The sequence below is a fragment of the Scophthalmus maximus genome, chromosome 19, assembly GCF_022379125.1.
Source record: "Scophthalmus maximus strain ysfricsl-2021 chromosome 19, ASM2237912v1, whole genome shotgun sequence".
In the NCBI taxonomy this organism is placed as follows: domain Eukaryota; kingdom Metazoa; phylum Chordata; class Actinopteri; order Pleuronectiformes; family Scophthalmidae; genus Scophthalmus; species Scophthalmus maximus.
Genome location: NC_061533.1, coordinates 10,710,007 through 10,727,423, shown reverse-complemented (window position 1 = coordinate 10,727,423; position 17,417 = coordinate 10,710,007). Strand labels below are relative to the sequence as shown.

Here is a 17,417-nt window from a genome sequence, read left to right as displayed (position 1 = left end):
ACAGAGATAGGGACAAGCTTTCTCCAAAATCGCTTACTGCCCCTTTAAACTAGACCAGTGGAAATGATTTCTCGGGGTTACAGATAATGGAAGCTGTGGATAAACCCTGCCTTTCAACCCTAACCCTGGTGTCATTTTTTTTTTTTTTTTTTTACACTGTCAGTTGTTTAGCATATTTATGTTAATAACATTGGAAGTTTTGTTGATATGGTCCATAATTGGATTTAGACCAGAGTAAAAGGTTGCCTGGCCCTTGGTTCTCTGAAACACTTACATTCGTGGGCTGCCTACTCTAGCCTCTATATTTCTATCTCTACCTTGTTTTCTGTTCTGAAAGTTCACCTTTTCCTTTCTGCTTTCTTCCCTTTTCAATAGGTGCCATCTTTGATGAGTCAGCACGGAAAGACGACGAGGTGTTCCGCCTCGCCGTGGCTGACCTCAATTTGAACAATGAGATCTTGGAGACGGAGAAGATCACCATTTCTGTGGAGTTTGTGGACGGAAACAACCCCTTTCAGGCTGTGCAAGAAGGTAGGATGATAATACCATGTTGTCTTTAAACTTTATACCGGGGAATAACAGCAATCAGCAGGTGCACCGCTCTGTTGTTTTAGTGTTGACATAAAAGTATGATTAAAACAAAAAGAGGATGTTAATTTGCCTCTTGACGTTGTTTTGTCTATTGAACTGAAATAAAAAAGACCCCTGTCAACATTTATTCTCACAATTTACAAATGTCACTTGAAACATTCCAAATATCCACTAATCAGTTTATTTTCCTTGGTTACTTCAAGCAGCATGATGCTTCCCAGAGTCCTATCTTTAATTGTTGAACTGAGAAATACGAGGCACCATCAACTTTCTGTTTAATGTTTCCTGTCATGGGAGCAGCTTTCCTAGGTTGTTTGCTCTGTACATAACAACAGTCGTACTTCTGACCGACGCTCTGTGCAGGGGTGGTATCGGGTGGCACTGCGGCATCGCAGTCATCTGATTTCAGGCGCAAACACTCACGGCAACCATACATACAACATTTCGTCTGGCACCTCCAACTGCCCCATTCCTCCGAACGCATGTTATTTTGTAATGCAATAAAAAAAGAGAGCTTAAGTTGTGTAAAGAACAAATTAATGTCTACTTTAAACATGCTCATGTGCATGAATGATTTTTTTATGGAGTATATTTACACCCCTGGAAGGCATTATATTCCATTATAAATGAAGAATCATTGTGAAGTTTACTGTGGCCAAAAATGAAAAGAAGTTAGTTGAACAGTTGTAGACAGAACAAGAACGGGACAATAACTTACTTCTTCCTCTACTTTCGACCACAGCAATCAATAAATCCTGAGCACGGCAAAGCAACTTTTCGATCACTCAGTCACATTATCACTGTAGCGATTTCCATCCTGACATATTGCAAAAATACAAAATGGGACCAAGACTCATACGGGCATTGCCTGCATGGCGAAGGACACGTCTGACAATACAGAGGACACGTCGCACACATTCTTTTAAACTACAGTGGGGGAGCGACTATTTAGGGCATTTGTTTTGTGGCTAATAGTCATCCAGAGGCTCATGAGAAGTAAGTGAAAACCGAGCATAGTATCTTCTCAAGGCTTTGTGAGACATGGTGAATTGTTACTTTGACCCCTATTTCCAAGATACACAAATACATGATGCTTGAACATCTTAAATGCACGGCAAAGCCACGGAAGGAGATTTACCTCATGGCAGAACGAGCAGTACCACATACCTCTCTAATATCAATCGTTAAGTTAGACACGATGGACTGAACCAGCTTTATATTAAAACCTTTTTTTTTCTCACCCTGGCACTTTATGCATTGTTTCTGGGTGATGATCGTCTAACCTTCTCACCTCTTGCCAGAATTTTCTAACACAAATAGACCAAAACTGATGGATTCAAAAAGGAATGCCTTGGCTGAGACAGAGAAGGGGAGAGCAGAGCCGAATACGTTTGAGCTTGTTTTCCTTTCAGTCAAACAGACAGCAGGCTGCAAACAATGGTGGCCAAACTCAGTGTTTTTTTCTTTTCTTCAGAAATTAGCTTGGAGGACCTTGTTTGGATGTGCTGTACGGGTGAATATGTGTTTGTGCATCTCTAAAACCCTTGTTAAGGCTTTGAGCTTTGATATATAATAGTGCTGCAGTTGTGTTTGGTAGTCGGACTGTAATTTTTTGATGTCCCAACCTGAGTACTTCTTTCATCAAGGCTCTGTGTGCATGTAGGTCACATGTGTTTGTTTCTTCTCCTTTTATTCGTAGGACAGGGAGCAGCCTGCGTCTCAAGTGTTTTATTTAGATTATCAGAACTGAGTAAAACAAAGAGAGTGAGTGAGGAGAAATGTGACAGCACAGCAGGAGGCAGCATTCAATCACTTGCTCTTTGACCGAGCAGACTGAGCCAGCAGCATGTTGCTGGATCCTGCACAATGTGTCGTTTTCTGCTATTTTTTGCGTGTGTTCCTTACATGTTTGTGTATTTTCAGCGTCCACAGTTCGTTTGTACCCGACTATTCAGCGACTTCTTGTTTTCAACTTTTTATTTAGATCAGGGCATGTTATTTTGCTGATAGTGCCCATTCTTTTTCAGCAGGCTCATACATAACATGCATAAATGTAGAAACAGTCACACCTTGGACCAGACAGACACACTAGTCAAGTACTGTTGCCTATCATAGAAAGTGAGTCTGAGCAATAGTACCGTATCCTTAGGTAGAACTATTGTTGTTACAGTAAAGGGAAATAAAATACCATTAATAATTTTTATTTTAGTTTTGTTTGAAACTTCAACCCACTATTTTTCAACGACAAACTGGCTTTGCTTGTCATTTCTACTTTTTCTTTTTTAAATAATCCTTGACTAATTTAATACCAAGTTCATCAGTCCGTTGACTGGCCTGTCCAAATTTGTGGGTGGTGCAATGTCTTCCTGTCTGCATGGTACTGAACAGACTGCCAGTCTGCTTGCCTGTCTGCATGTGTAGTGGGCTGGCTGATGAATTGATTGCCTGTCTCCCTATCTGCCTGTCTATCTGTGCATTTGTCTCGCTAACTGGTGACCTGGCTTGCAAATCAATTGTATCTGTATGTCCGACTCTCATGTGTCATAGTTTCAATTGCTTTGCTTCTTTTTATCAGAAACAGAAGACAGTATACATGATTTCAATAATCTTTATTTTTTTCAATTATCTAAAATAGCTTCTCCTTTTTACATTTGTTTGTTGAAAATTTCAACAAGTAGTTATGGATGAGCTGCATGCCCCTGTGTTATTTTTTTGTTTGTCTTTTTTTGCACCATATCAACTTAGTGCTCAGTGGGTGTATTTCAGTGGTTGAATTAGTAAGAGGTCAACAAGCTTACAAATAAATAATAAAATAGTTTGTACTGGCATGTCAATTCTGACTAATTAAGCACTATTTTTTGTAAAGAATAAAAAAAGGTCTTTTGAAAAGAGCGGCACTGTACCGCTTCTCCTCCGGTGTGGCTAATTGTGAGCGGGAGCGGGAGCAGCAGGTCTCAGCAGAAGCTCAGACTGGAGGGTGGACTAATGTTGTCCCAGTAGAAAACAGAGATAAATGCAGCCAAATGTATGATCAAGTGCAGCCGCTCGCTTTTAGGGATTTGCATCTCCTGAATTTGTTTATAAACTTCTACCTTTAAGCTTGAATATATAAACTTCTTGAAACCAAAAAAAAATAAATTAACCAGCACTACACCACCTCCTCCCATTCTGTTTGGTGTCAGATACAGTATTAGGATCAAAGTGTATAAGTACACTATATTTTGAATTATTTTCCGAGGTGCAGTATGACTGTGACATTCCCACAGTCAGTAAATCCAGTGAAATGTACTAGCAGTTGTACTATTCATATTTACTCTCAGTACTTGCAATTCCCTTGTGTAAATGCAATATGACCTTCTATTTAAATAAATTATTTACTTGAGGTTCAGATACTGATTTGGTTTACCATAAAATCATTTTAGCACAGTTCACTGTATGACTCACTCCGACATTAGACAATAACCCAAAGGTGAAGCCATCTTATTCCCGTATGCCCACCTCGTATCACTGCAGCGCTCCATTCGGACGACCCTCTGCTTTCTAAAAAGTGTTGCACTAAGGTGATGGAACTATTCAAAAATGGGACATCAAAATAATGAATTATCTGGAAACAATTAAGCCACATGATATACTCTGCTTTCTCTCCTTAGGGTATTATGTGCCTGTACTTGTTTGACATTGTGACGGCCAGTTAGAGTTTTAGAATACTGGAGTGAGGACATTTGAGGAAGATGAGGTCGTTGGGGTTGGTCCTCACTGTCCGACGCACCTTCAAAGGGCTGTTTGAGGGTTAGTGTTAAGGTCAGGTATTGGCTTGTACTGGGTTAGAAGTGATAGCTCACTGACTCCCTCCTGCCTTGTCCTGCGACTGTGCAGTTGACACGGGGAGCCAAACAGGGCTAGCTAATGTAATAAATGTCAACGGGTGTCCTCACAAATGCAGAGGAACACATTTGTGCATGTTTGTACAGAATTGTCTCAGGAGCAAATAAATGGGCTTGGATTACGTCACATGCCCTCTTCTTCCTCCGTCTCTTTCTTCCTCCTGCATGGTACTTAATTGTGGATCTGCTCCTGTCACTTATATTCACATTTCACTCCCTACACCCTATCCCCCTATCTCCATAGTAATCAGGCTAGACATTACGTGGGGAAACGGGTGGAGGTGTGTGTGTGTGTATATGTATGTGCGTATGCGTGTGCCTATTCATGTCTCCATCAATTAAAGCAATGAGAATCACCTAATTGGATAACAGTCTATGGAAAGGTGGGGGTAGGCTGGTGAGGAACGGAGAACAGGAAGAGACCACAGGAGGGAGGGAACTCAATAGTTGTCTCAGTTTATTTTTCATCTCTGCTTAGTTCTGACACGCAGGGCGCACGGCTGCATTCATGCACACGTTACCACACACCGCCACTGGAAGGTCTGCAGGCTGAAAACGATATAGTACCCCGTACATACACATAGTACATTGTTCTCTTGGCTCTCAAAGCCGAGTGTGTGAGTCCTCATTGAATTTAGAAGCAGTTTTTTTTGTTTTTTTTACTGTTGCACTCAATACACAATGTGGACATACTGTGTGAGTGGTACTGTGTGGTAATAGTAAAAAAAAAAAGGAAAATACATTGATCAGAAGTGAAAATACATATAATCACAATGATTATATTAATCATATTACCGCCCTCCTGCAAAGCCTGTGATTATTTATTTAAACATATGCATGTGAAATGTAAGTGAAATGTAGCCTGTTGCTGTACGTCCGTTGTTGCACTGTAAGTGGCTGCTGAGTAGATTCAGCACCAAGGACAGCAGCAAACACCGAGCAGTGCAAGGCGCTCGCCTTGGACATCGCAAAAAGAATGTTGGAAGCAAGGAATGATTAGAGACAGTATTAAAAGATTTTCTTGAAACCCTCTTTTTTCATTTGCCAATTGTCAATATTTACAAGGACATGACTCTTTACTCAGTGAAAGGCATTGGACCACAAGTGCTGCGCTACGTCTGCCTGTGTTGCAAGTGTGAATAGCCTCCTTCTTTAATCTTACATTTTGGTCAACCTTCAGAGCATCTGGGTGACACTAGGAAGGCGCTGAGTTGTGGTGAGGCATGACTTCTCTATCCTTCCTCCGAACTTCTTTCTTAAAATATTTGCCTGTGTCAATGTGATCCAAAGAACCGAGGTGAAAATGTTTCGGCAGCGATGCAGATTAATTATATGGCTGGCTAATGTAAAATGGGATGCATATAAAGACGATAATAAAACGCTCCATCTTTGTAAGTTATTAATTTAGTTCCAATGCATCAGAGTGACTGGAATTTATATTCAGAAGACTTGTCATCTTTTCATTTTATCTATTCTGACACAGTGGAACTTCACAGGAACAATTTGGTATAGTGCTACAGTCAGCATGAAGCAAAAGCCTTAAGGGCGTGAGAAACACTTGACTGCATGAGTGTGATGAAAATAAGTTTTTGCCATGTTGGTGAGCACACTGTGATAATGTAAACACATTAACAAAGACAAGGGCATTACATTTTTTTTTACATTACATTCAGTTCATTGAGCTGACATTTTTGTCTCAAGCGACTCACAATCAGGGCAGCACTTTCTTTGATCTAAACATTTTCTCCTCATCCTGAATAATGTTTTCCTGTTTGTAAATGTGTCAGTCTTTATTCTCATCTATTCTTACAGCAGGATTTCAATTCAGAAGGCAAATGAACTGAAAACTTCACATTCATTTTTCTTCTGAATTTTGCAATATTTGACAATCTTTCCTGTTTATGCAACATTAATGTGCCATTTGAAATGATTAGAATTCCTCCCTCCTCTCAGTCATTTGGAAAAACATAAGCATGAATGTCAGTACCAGCAGAAAATCAAATCGATGTATTTGACTGTAGCCTGAGTAAGTAGCTCCAGAAAGTCAGACCCCTTCACTTTTGCAAAAAGTCATATTGCCACGTCATATTATTTCTCATATTGTACTTAACCACGATCCTTATATGAAAAACACAGTTTCAACCATCTCCCCCTGCTGAATCCGTGAGCTCTATCATGAATGTTTCATGAGCATTATTTCATTTATTTTTAATCAGCACAACAAGGTTTAGTCTCCTCCAGTGACATGACTCAGTGGACACATGCAGACTTAAATGAGAGAACAAGAAGTCGTTTGTTGTTTGCTGGTTCTGATTATGTGCATGAGCATGGAAATTAGTCACTAAAAGTTGCGTAAAGGTCGACTTTACATTGAAATACATGATGACTAAAGTTTTGTTTTCTTTCTTCAAACTATTAAGTGCACTTTTCAATAATACTACAAAGCCATTTGATTCATTGGAGTGGAAGTGAAATTTGGGAAATGACCAGGTTTGCAAAGAACAACAACGTCTGTCACTTTCTTTGAGTTTTCCTGAGACAGTCTGATTATGCTTTACCCCAACTGATCGGCCCGGTATTATTTACACTGTTTAGTAGTCCCTGTCCAGACTGACTGAACGTTGGTGAGCCTTGAATGCATTGTGAAGCTTTTTATCCAAACTTGGGTTGACTGCAAAAAATAAACCTCAATCTAAAACCGATTGGATTAATGTTATTTCTTAATACTGTATATCAGCCTTCATCTTCCAATCAATATCACACCATCACTCACAGCTGCACTTGGCTGCAAAAGGCAACCTTCATCATCATTTAGGTCATTAAGATCCTCTTCCTCTAGTATGCAGCCTTATGCCTAAATCGTTTCTCCTTGCCTCCAACTCCCATGTTCCTGTCCATCGGCTGCATCCTGATGTCTCCCTTATCTGATGTATATGTACAGAAAAGTCTTGTTAGCTGCCATAGAGACCAAAGACATCTCCTGTTCTAAAGCCTTTACATCACTCGGGGCCTGGGTGCCCTTCTCCTGCTGCCACCCTCCCTGCATTTGTCCATTTATCTAACATGTATGTAACAACCATCTGTACACACAAACACAACACGCACGCACGCTCACGCATAGATACTGTGCACACGGTTACTTTCTTGATACATTAACATTCCTCTGCTCATCCTTCTCCACAAGATGTATCCTTCCTCCTCACTGCAGTCACAGCAATTGCAAAAAAGATGTTAAAGTCTCTGTTCTTTCAGCCTCATACTTTTCCATACATTATTTTTTACCTCCACTCTCTGTCCTATACTTCAATTTTACCTTTTTCTGTCTGCCTTTGCCTTTATTCAGTGATGAATTGCAACAATTCACTTAACCTCCCTACTAATCGAAGAGGTGGGGGTGGGGGTTTGAGGTTCGCGGTATCCATGGAAACACTGACATTTTGCAATAGGCAATACGATGGAATTTTGGTGTGTGTGTGTGGAGTCCAGCAGCTGACAGCTGGGGACAAAGCAGATCCAACCAGACATTTGGGGCTTTGAATAATTTTGTGTGTGTTTGTGTTTGTGTGTGTGTGTGTGTGTGTGTGTGTGTGTGTGTGTGTGTGTGTGTGTGTGTGTGTGTGTGTGTGTGTGTGTGTGTGTGTGTGTGTGTGTGTGTGTGTGTGTGTGTGTGTGTGTGTGTGTGTGTGTGTGTGTGTGTGTGTGTGTGTGTGTGTGTGTGTGTGTGTGTGTCTGTGTGTCCTCAATCAGTGGTAGGTCTGTTGATCGGTCGGTTGATAGAAAGTGTCATTTGAATAGATGTCAGAAGTGCATCTCTATTGAAAGGTTTCCTTCCTGCCCCCACTGAGCATTGGCCATTGCCCACCCTAGCTTCCCCTCTCCCTCCCTCACTCTGTCTCTCTGTCTTTGTGTCAGTCTGTATGGCTGCTTGACAGCCTGCTTCCCCTCTCTTTAAAAAAACAAACGCGGTCCTTCACTTCCGACAGGGAAAAAAAGATCACCCACAAATTATTTGGGTTGCTTTCCTTTTTATAGCGGCGATGTCCTTCAACTAAAAACTACATTTTCTTTCTGATTTTTTATTCCCCTAAGAGCACTCATTAAACATTTCCTTCAAATTCACATTAAAACAATAAGTGAGAGCGAGCACATGACCTCCTGGAGTGAGATTATTCTTCCGCTCCTGTGACGGATGATGAAGCAGCATGAGGTGATGTTGATGCCTGGACATATTGCAACATGGATATAATTAACTCCACATCAAAAGGCTAATTACATAACGCAGTGTATCAGACACATGTAAAGCCTCATGTTAATCTGTATTACAGTCTACCTCACTCTGCTGCTGGACTGTAACTGCATGGTGACGGCTTTACATACAGTAGCAGTTTGTGGATAGCTGAATACAATATGTTGTATATGGAAAGAACTTGCATCAGGTCTAGTAATATATACATATTTGTTCTTAACATATGATGTATGGGCATGGGATAGCAGTATTATTTAGTTGTGCCATGTGAGTATAATGCAATTTTATTTTTAATTATTATTATTATTATTATTATTATTAATAATAATAATAATTTGATATTATTCCACTAGCCCCAAGGGGAGTTTAATGTTGCTCATGCCAGTGACTTACAACAGACAAGGTAATAGAATAACTATTTATTCACACTGCATCAGACCTTATCAAATCTTAACTCTTCTGTTGAGTGTCCAGGCACGCACACGCACACGCACACGCACAAGCATACACACAGGAGACTAAATTCAAACAACTTCATTCAACAGAGGATAAAACAGAAGTAACTCCCCCTTGAGAGCATTTGGCTCAAGTGTATGCTATTTGACCGGTGGACAAAACAAAACACTTAATAAATTAATAAACAGCACTGATACACTGTAACAGTGCAAGTGCACGCCACAACACACACACACACACACAGTAGTGAGGATAGAAAGCCATCCCACTCTAATGCTTGTGTTTTATTAGAGTCATAAACTACACTGGCAGAGAGTAGCTGAAAAACTTCTACTTGATTTGATTTTTTGGGGGATGCAAAATGCTCTCCTGTGGTCTCACTGCTTTTATTCAGCGAGGCTGAATTTCTCACCTGGCTGAGACTGGTTGAGTGAGAGACTGAAATAGGTGAGGAAAGGTGAGCAGAGGGTTATCCAAGGTTTCTTCTATTTTTTGGGCCATTATTGGAACCGCTACTAGTAGTTCCCATGGGCATAGTTGTATTTGTGAGTGTGTGCATGCACACACACACAAACACACACACACACACACACACACACACACACACATACACACACACCAAACTTTCAGGGTCACGCAGGTGACTGTGAAGAGGAGTGAGCTACAAGAAGCACTTAAATGAAAATGCGCGCAGGAGCCAATGCAGTGGCACTCGCCTTAGTCAAGCACATAAAGAGAGAGATAAAGAGATGGAAAGAGAGCGAGATGAAGAGAGGGTGTGATATGCAGAGAACAAAAGAAGAAAATACATGGACCTCAGCCCCTGTGGTTTGGGGCAGAGATTTTGTAAAAGGTAAGGTGCAGAGCGACTGCAGCTGGGAGACTGAGTTGCCTGTGAACTTGGTGCTGTTCATTTTGAGTGAAAATGACAGCATAACATTTGACACAATGCTTTCTCACATACCCTCATACATTCAAGTCTATGCCCCCCTTCATTTTCTATCTATTTTTTTTAAATTTTAAATCACATTGTTGCTGAAGTGTCATTCGTCATAACCCCCAACACTGGTAACAGCAAGTACAGAAACTCACATCCGGGGGCATTGGGAAACCAGCTAATTCATTAAATATCAGTTTCACAATTCCTTCAATTGCATAGATAAACCGTCTGTGAGTTTTGTTCGACAAATCAATGCAAAAATTCACATGTCTTGTAAAGTCCAAAGAGTCCTTGTTTATTATCAAGTTTGGTCCAAACGTTTGTTGGGTTTAGTTTGTCTGAATGTCTCATTTCCAGGCTCAGCCCTCTTTCCACCAAAGGCACAACATACTTTCTTTTGATGACCCTTTGTGTGTCTGCTCATCCTGCTTCTGTTTTCCAATTCTTGTGAAGCACATAGTCCTTCACTTTAAGGTGTGAGCCTCCAGTATGCCTGCAGAGATCAGGAAATTCCCTTGACTTGACAAAGGACCTTGATACATTTATCCTGTATTTACTCTTACTGACTACATTTTTTAGTCCTACCCTGCAGCGTAAACCTAGAGCCCTGAAGTCCAAAGGAAATTGTTAAATTTCCCTTGCGAGGTACAACTATAACTCTTCTCACCAGTTGCAAGGTTATTACTACATTGCTTACAGTGTCAGTCCCTGGTAATACATTTTAGACCAGTCGTCTGACATGTCATCATAACAAAAAAGATTTTTCACACATTAATGTCTTTGTCTCAGTTTCAATATATCAGCTCATCAGTTACAGTAAAAATTACATTTCCCACTATTCAAAATCATATTCATAATTCAATGTATCAATGTATATCTGATGATCTATACCCTTAAGTAGTTGGTGCTGCACCTCCATCCCTGGACAACTGCTGCTGGGGTTCTTGTCCCACTGTGTCCACTTTATTGTTCCTTCTCCAATTCTGCTCCTGGCCACTTCTTTCACTCGAGGGCAACAAGCGATAGAGTGTGTGAGAAAATTTGAGATACAACGATTGAGGGAAGGGTAAATCTCTGCAGACAACTTTCTGCTTTCTCTCCCACAGCCAGGAGGGCCCGGAGCCACGCAGGCATAAAGGACATTGTTTATAGACAGGGGAAAGCACTTAGTTCCTCCTTCACACCTTTTAGCCCGGAGGTCTTCTGAGAGTCAGAGAGAGAGAGAGAGAGAGAGAGAGAGAGAGAGAGAGAGAGAGAGAGAGAGAGAGAGAGAGAGAGAGAGAGAGAGAGAGAGAGAGAGAGAGAGAGAGAGAGAGAGAGAGAGAGAGAGAGAGAGAGAGAGAGAGAGAGAGAGAGAGAGAGACGAGAAGAGGAGCATAACACTGGGTTGAGAGGTCATAGAAGGTCATGGGGTGCAAAGAAGAGGGTGGAAGATGGTGCTAAATTACCAAGACAAGATAAAAGGAGACCAAACAAAAAGAAAATTAAGGAATATAGGCAGGAGGAGAGGTGAGCGATTAGAAAGACAGTAATGCATTAGGAGAGGTTTAGGTTGACTTGTACTGCCGGGTGGTTTGATATGTGAATTCACGAGTGTTGCCTCATACATGATGGGTAAGGGGCATCTAATCCCATCATCTCAGTAGCTGGAACACTGACATAACAGGTCAGGAGATAAGGAGAGGAGGAATGACAACTGGAGAAAGAGGTCAGGGTTGACAAGAAGTACAGTGGTTCTCTGAAAACTGAGAACAGAAGGGGAGAGAGGAAACAAAGTTGGTAGAAGTTACATTCAGAATAATGCAACTGTAAGAACAAAGGAGAAGAGTGAACTAGTGTTGTTGTAGCTGTTGAAATAATTGGTTTGGATGTTGCTTGATCATGTCACTGTTCCCCAGATGTACACATGATCTCTTGCGTTCTCCCTTGTGTGAACTTCTCATGTATGACCCGTGATGATGACCTCTGTATGATTCATCGACTTGTGAGTAAAGGCTGCTCTGTGTTTTCCTATACCAGTTTCACGTCGGAGGTGCGAAGGAGAAAGAAAAGAAGAGAAAATGGAAAAGGAGGCAGGCACAGATTGATGGACAGTGAAACCTACTATTTTATGTTTTTGTGACAAGAAATTACTGTGTATGTGATGTAGGAGCATTTAGGAAGAAAGAATAGGGCTGTGCAGAATAGCCATCAGAGGACTATGTCCATAGGGTGACCAGGAGTACTAGAAAAAATTGACAGGGTGGACAAAGGAGCAGTGGAGAGGCAGAGAGGAGTGAAATATGAGGATGGAAAGATTGGGGAAGGAGATTAGAGCGACTCAGGAGAAGAGAGTATAGGAAAGTGTTTGACATGTATTACCATGAGACTCATGGCAATGGTTGGAGCATTCTGATGTGTTGTCTGTCGAACACTAATGGCTTTCTAGTTTCTCTCTCTCTCTCTCTGTGTGTGTGTGTGTGTGTGTGTGTGTGTGTGTGTGTGTGTGTGTGTGTGTGTGTGTGTGTGTGTGTGTGTGTGTGTGTGTGTGTGTGTGTGTGTGTGTGTGTGTGTGTGTGTGTGTGTGTGTGTGTGTGTGTGTTGGTGCGTGTGTGTGTTGGTGCGTGTGTGTGTTGGTGCGCGCGTGTGCGTCACGCGCGTGCATTCTTGGCATCCATCAAGGTACAATGATATCACAAATTTCCTATGGGAGATCTGCGTCTGGTGGAGACTTTAAAAGGCAACCAGCCCTCTATTCTGTTTGAAATAACCCTGTGTAGCCACTAATTTTCAAAGTTTTTTTTCTATCATTGTCCTACAGAGACAGCAAGCACTGAAAGGGAAAGAGTTTTTTTCCCTATCTTCAGAATGCCAGTCGCCAGCCGTCGTAATTCATTTTGCAATAAGAGCACCTGCAGATTTCACATCTAGCTGACATCCCAGACTTTATACTACACATATTTACTGCTACTTGAGGCCGAGCATGACCATTTATTTTGCGAAAGGGACCAGCGTTGTTTAGGGTGGGGTTTGCAAAGGGAATGTGAAGACAACCAACTCATTTTTCTTAATTCCAAGGTTCCCTCAAAAAATGATGATGCTGAGGTGACACAACAGTGCCCCTGATCCCCCTGATCTTCAACAACACGCTGGCTCACTACATTTCACATTTGGCTCTGAATGTAAACAAACTAGTCCTGGGCAGCAATCAGAAAAGTGCTCCTTTTTTCCCCTCAGACTAACAAATCTACCAATTGTTTGTGGCCAAGCTGAATGTACGTTTACCACTTAAGAGATATGACCATTCACCATATAGTTTTTTTTCTTTGTTGTTGTTGTTGTGAAGGGGAAACAGGGGTGTGTCAATAGTTGTTGGGTCACACTTTTTGAACCTAGCCAGCTATTTGATTTCCCTAGTAAATCCTTTGTCTGTCTCATTTAAATGTAGGCCATGGACATCTGCAATGTGTAAATTGGTGCACATCAAAACAGTGCACATGCTCAAAGTCTGCTGACTGTCTGCCAGCAGGATCCTGTCCCGTCTCTGTGATTTATGGGAGGAAGTTGTTGTTCCCTTCCTTCCAGAGATCCAGTTACGTCTGGCTCAGCATATACAGAATACAAAGCAGGTCACCAAGCAGTCCTATCTTTGAAATGTATTTGAACGCATTAACACACACACACAAACACACACAGACACACACACACACACACGGAAAAAATATATTTGAATGTGTGCATTTTTGAAAGGTTGTAGCTGTAAGGAAGTTGTTGAATATTGGGGATTCAAAATTGACACTAGATTTTGTTTTTAAGATTTTTTTAAGATTTGCCAGTAATAGTAAAATGCTGAAACTAGAAAAGCTAGAAAACTAGAAAATATACTGTATCTGCTTACTGGGACATAGGGAAACCTTGGTAACACCAACCTCATGGTCTATTTAATCCGTTTGATTCAGTTTCATTATTCAGCCATTCATCAAATACAAAATAATAATAAAAAAATTAGAGTTATAATTGCTTTGTTAGATGCTACAATTACAGACTGAAACTATTTGCTCTATGCACCAGAGTAGCGGAGTCTTATCACATGGTGAGAAGGGAGTTGACATACTGGGAGGATTTAGTGTCAAAAATGAAAAAGTGCCTAGATTGCAATAATTTGGATTTAACCTGAAACCTAAAAGGAACCCTGATAACATTAACAAGGCAATCTGCAAACCTGGTATGATGAAGGTGGCGGCATCAGGACACACAACCAAATGTAAACTTGAAAGACTACAACCTGCTCTACACAGACAGGAAAGGTGTGTTATTGTTGGAGGACAGTGAAAACCTAATGGATTTTCTGAAAGTCTACCTGGCCCACCAATGTGGAAGGATTTCTAGTGCTGCAGATGACCTGTCCAATGAGGGAGAGAGAGAGGGGACGGGGGCTGCACACAGCATTACAATAAAGCAAAACACTAAGACCCTTGTTAGATCATTAAGACACGATGCTGCACAGTTAAGACTATGGTGGGTGTAATGTCGGTCATTAATGTGAAACACTGTACACACCTTTAAGTGCACCACAACAAACCAATGTTTTTCGAGTTTATTACTAGGTAGATACCACCGGTATAGCCAGGGTAAGTAGTCTTGGTTGGTAGTTTAAGAAGGAAAGTCACAGTTGTCTGGGCTTTGTCTAAAGGGAAACCACATTTTTTAAGAAAATTAAAAAAGCCAAGACCCTAGATGATTGACCGAGATGTTGGGGACTAAAACACCTACCAGCTAGCTGACACTGTACATAGCTTAATTAAATGAGTGTGTGTGTGTGTGTGTGTGTGTGTGTGTGTGTGTGTGTGTGTGTGTGTGTGTGTGTGAGAGAGAGAATCTAAGTCGAAGGGAGATTTAAGCAATAAGGGAGCATACTGTATGTGAGTGTGTATCTATCCCTAACACAGTTATATGCTTTAGGCCTGGAACGACTTGTCAATGTAAACGACTACATAAATTCGTCGACTCAAATAATTTGCGTCGATAAATCGCCCGAAACAACTAGATTAACTCTTGTCCCACACTCCAGTCCAGTAGTGGCAGTAAGGAAGAAGAAGAAATCAAACAACAACAATGGCGGCAGCAAGTGATAGCACCGGCAGCGGCAGCAGCGCGAGCTGCAGCATGAACACCGAACAAACAAACAGAAAACACGACCGGCTCTGGGTTGGCTTGGAAAGGTTGGGGGGCGAAGGTGGCTCGCGGCTCCGGCAGCGAGCTTTACAACGCCCATCCGCCCGGACCTCGCCGCTTCCCGGGGCCGTGGACTTGGTGATCGGCCCACGCCGGATGAGGGGGCTCCGGGCGCACCACCGGCCAAAAAAAATGTAATCCTTAGATTAGTCAATTAATCGAAAAAATAATCCCTAGATTAATCGTTTGATAAATAATCATTTGGGACAGCTCTAATACACTCAGCATTCATATACAGAATGTATCAAAGTGTTGAGAGTTTCATCAAGACTTGAGTACAGTGTGATGTCAACTGGCAGGTCAGTGTGGCTGTAGAACCAGAGTGAGTGAGTGAGTATGTGAGTGTGTGTGCGTGTGTGCGTTAGTTTCATAATTAATAATTAATTACGATTTTGTCAGACATAAGTATAATAAATGGTTGTTAATGAATGGTTGTTTCAATAATTTTTTCAGCAATGTTTATAACACGTGCAAGCTCAAGGTAATATCGTTTCCACGTTTCGACACACGTGGGAGTCTAAACTCCCGGTCTGGGGAACAACTGCAAGACATCACTTTAATTCCTCCTGAATAAAAAATGACCATTTTAATGGATAGTCCCACTCCTGATGGCTTTTCAGTATGCTAATCTTGCCCGGCAAACATGGTCGTTTCCCAGACTCAGCCGATAGATTTATCCCCAGAGCGGGTTCCTCATTCAGAAAATCCACCTTAAAGCTCAGTACACATGTCAATTTTATGTGACCTTGATCAGTCAAACCATATAATGAGCAAGTAAACTTACTAACTAGGACACTTGTTGTCCTGTATACTGTTTGTTGGTGATCCTATCTCTGCTGTGGGTATTGCAGTTTGTGTATACATGTCGCTTTGACACTATTTGTCTGGTTATATGTTTATTCATCACATGCAACTGTGTTATACTTTAAGGTGGTAGCAGTACAATGGCATGTTCACATGGCAACAAGAAAATTATTTATAACAGTTTTAAGCAAAAGGATAAATAGTCAAATGTTTAACTTTCATATGAAGTATTTATGTTTAAAGGACTAAGGTCAGCAAAATATTAGCATCTTTACCCCATTCCTGACAGTTGTCTGCAAAATACTTTCTTTCTTGCTTTTCTTGCCACTATAAGGATTTAGTAGCTAATATAATATCTCTGAGGAGTATAAATTTAGCACAACATGCAGTTATTTTACTCACTTAAACTCAAGGGGAAAGTGTACTACACTATATAAGCATTTGTTTGTACAACATACAATCACTATTAATCTGCACAAGTTATTTTTAAGGCAATCTATTTGCATGCTTTTTTGAGCAAGGTTAACTAATTAGAATGTATGGTGTGTCTGACTCATGGCATAGTCAAATAGCAAGTAGCGGCCTTTCATGGTGACCATTAAATGCTATTTAAATGTCAATAGCACAGTGTCCGCTTCCAATTATATCTTTACTTGACACATAACAAATTCCTCTCAGGGGAAATGGGGATGTAAGGGAAAAGCAGAAGAGAGTACTGCGCTGAGTTCATTGAGTACTGTACAAGGCTACTGGCTTAATAAAATAATTTATTAAAACGTTGACAGGGCGAGGAAAGTTGATAATTAACCCAGCAACTACTTCCAACCCATTCTGTGGAGAGATCTTGAGAGGATGCTCTACCATGTGGAAATCATAACAACTGACATCACTCTCTCCAAAGAGCTGGGACCAAACAGATATGTCAACTGTTTTCTAGAGGCTCATATTAATTTCAGATACTTTTTTGAACTTGCATTTAAAAAAAGGAACAAATTGTGAGGCCAGTGGAAAATAGCAATTACAAAATTAATAACAAAATGACACAATCATAATTGTAATGCTCTTTTAAGTCAGCCAAGAGATTTGATGTCCCCATTTGCTGCACTGCTGCCCAGGCATAGCATTCCTCTGTTTGCTTGGTAGAAATGGCAGGATGCCACAACTAGTGTCTTGATCATTCTTACCTTGGGCCAGTGTCTGCTGGCATGGAATAATGGTGAGTCAAGTATCTGGTCAGGGAGCCAGGGATCAGGACAACCATCTCCATGCTCCTCACTGCTGC

The 17,417-nt window shown here is 41.1% G+C and overlaps 1 protein-coding gene across 3 annotated transcripts in view; it reads left to right on the top strand.

The window, feature by feature from the left end:
- Positions 1 to 17,417, top strand: part of grid2 (glutamate receptor, ionotropic, delta 2) — a 434,177-nt gene that overhangs the window by 100,662 nt on the left and 316,098 nt on the right. For all 3 annotated transcript variants that reach the window (XM_035639568.2, XM_035639565.2, XM_035639566.2), the window contains exon 2: positions 376 to 531. Coding sequence is in view for 2 of the 3 variants with exons in the window: in XM_035639565.2 (XP_035495458.1) it covers positions 376 to 531 (156 nt within the window). In the remaining variant the exon portion in view is untranslated. The remainder of the gene's footprint in view (positions 1 to 375; positions 532 to 17,417) is intronic.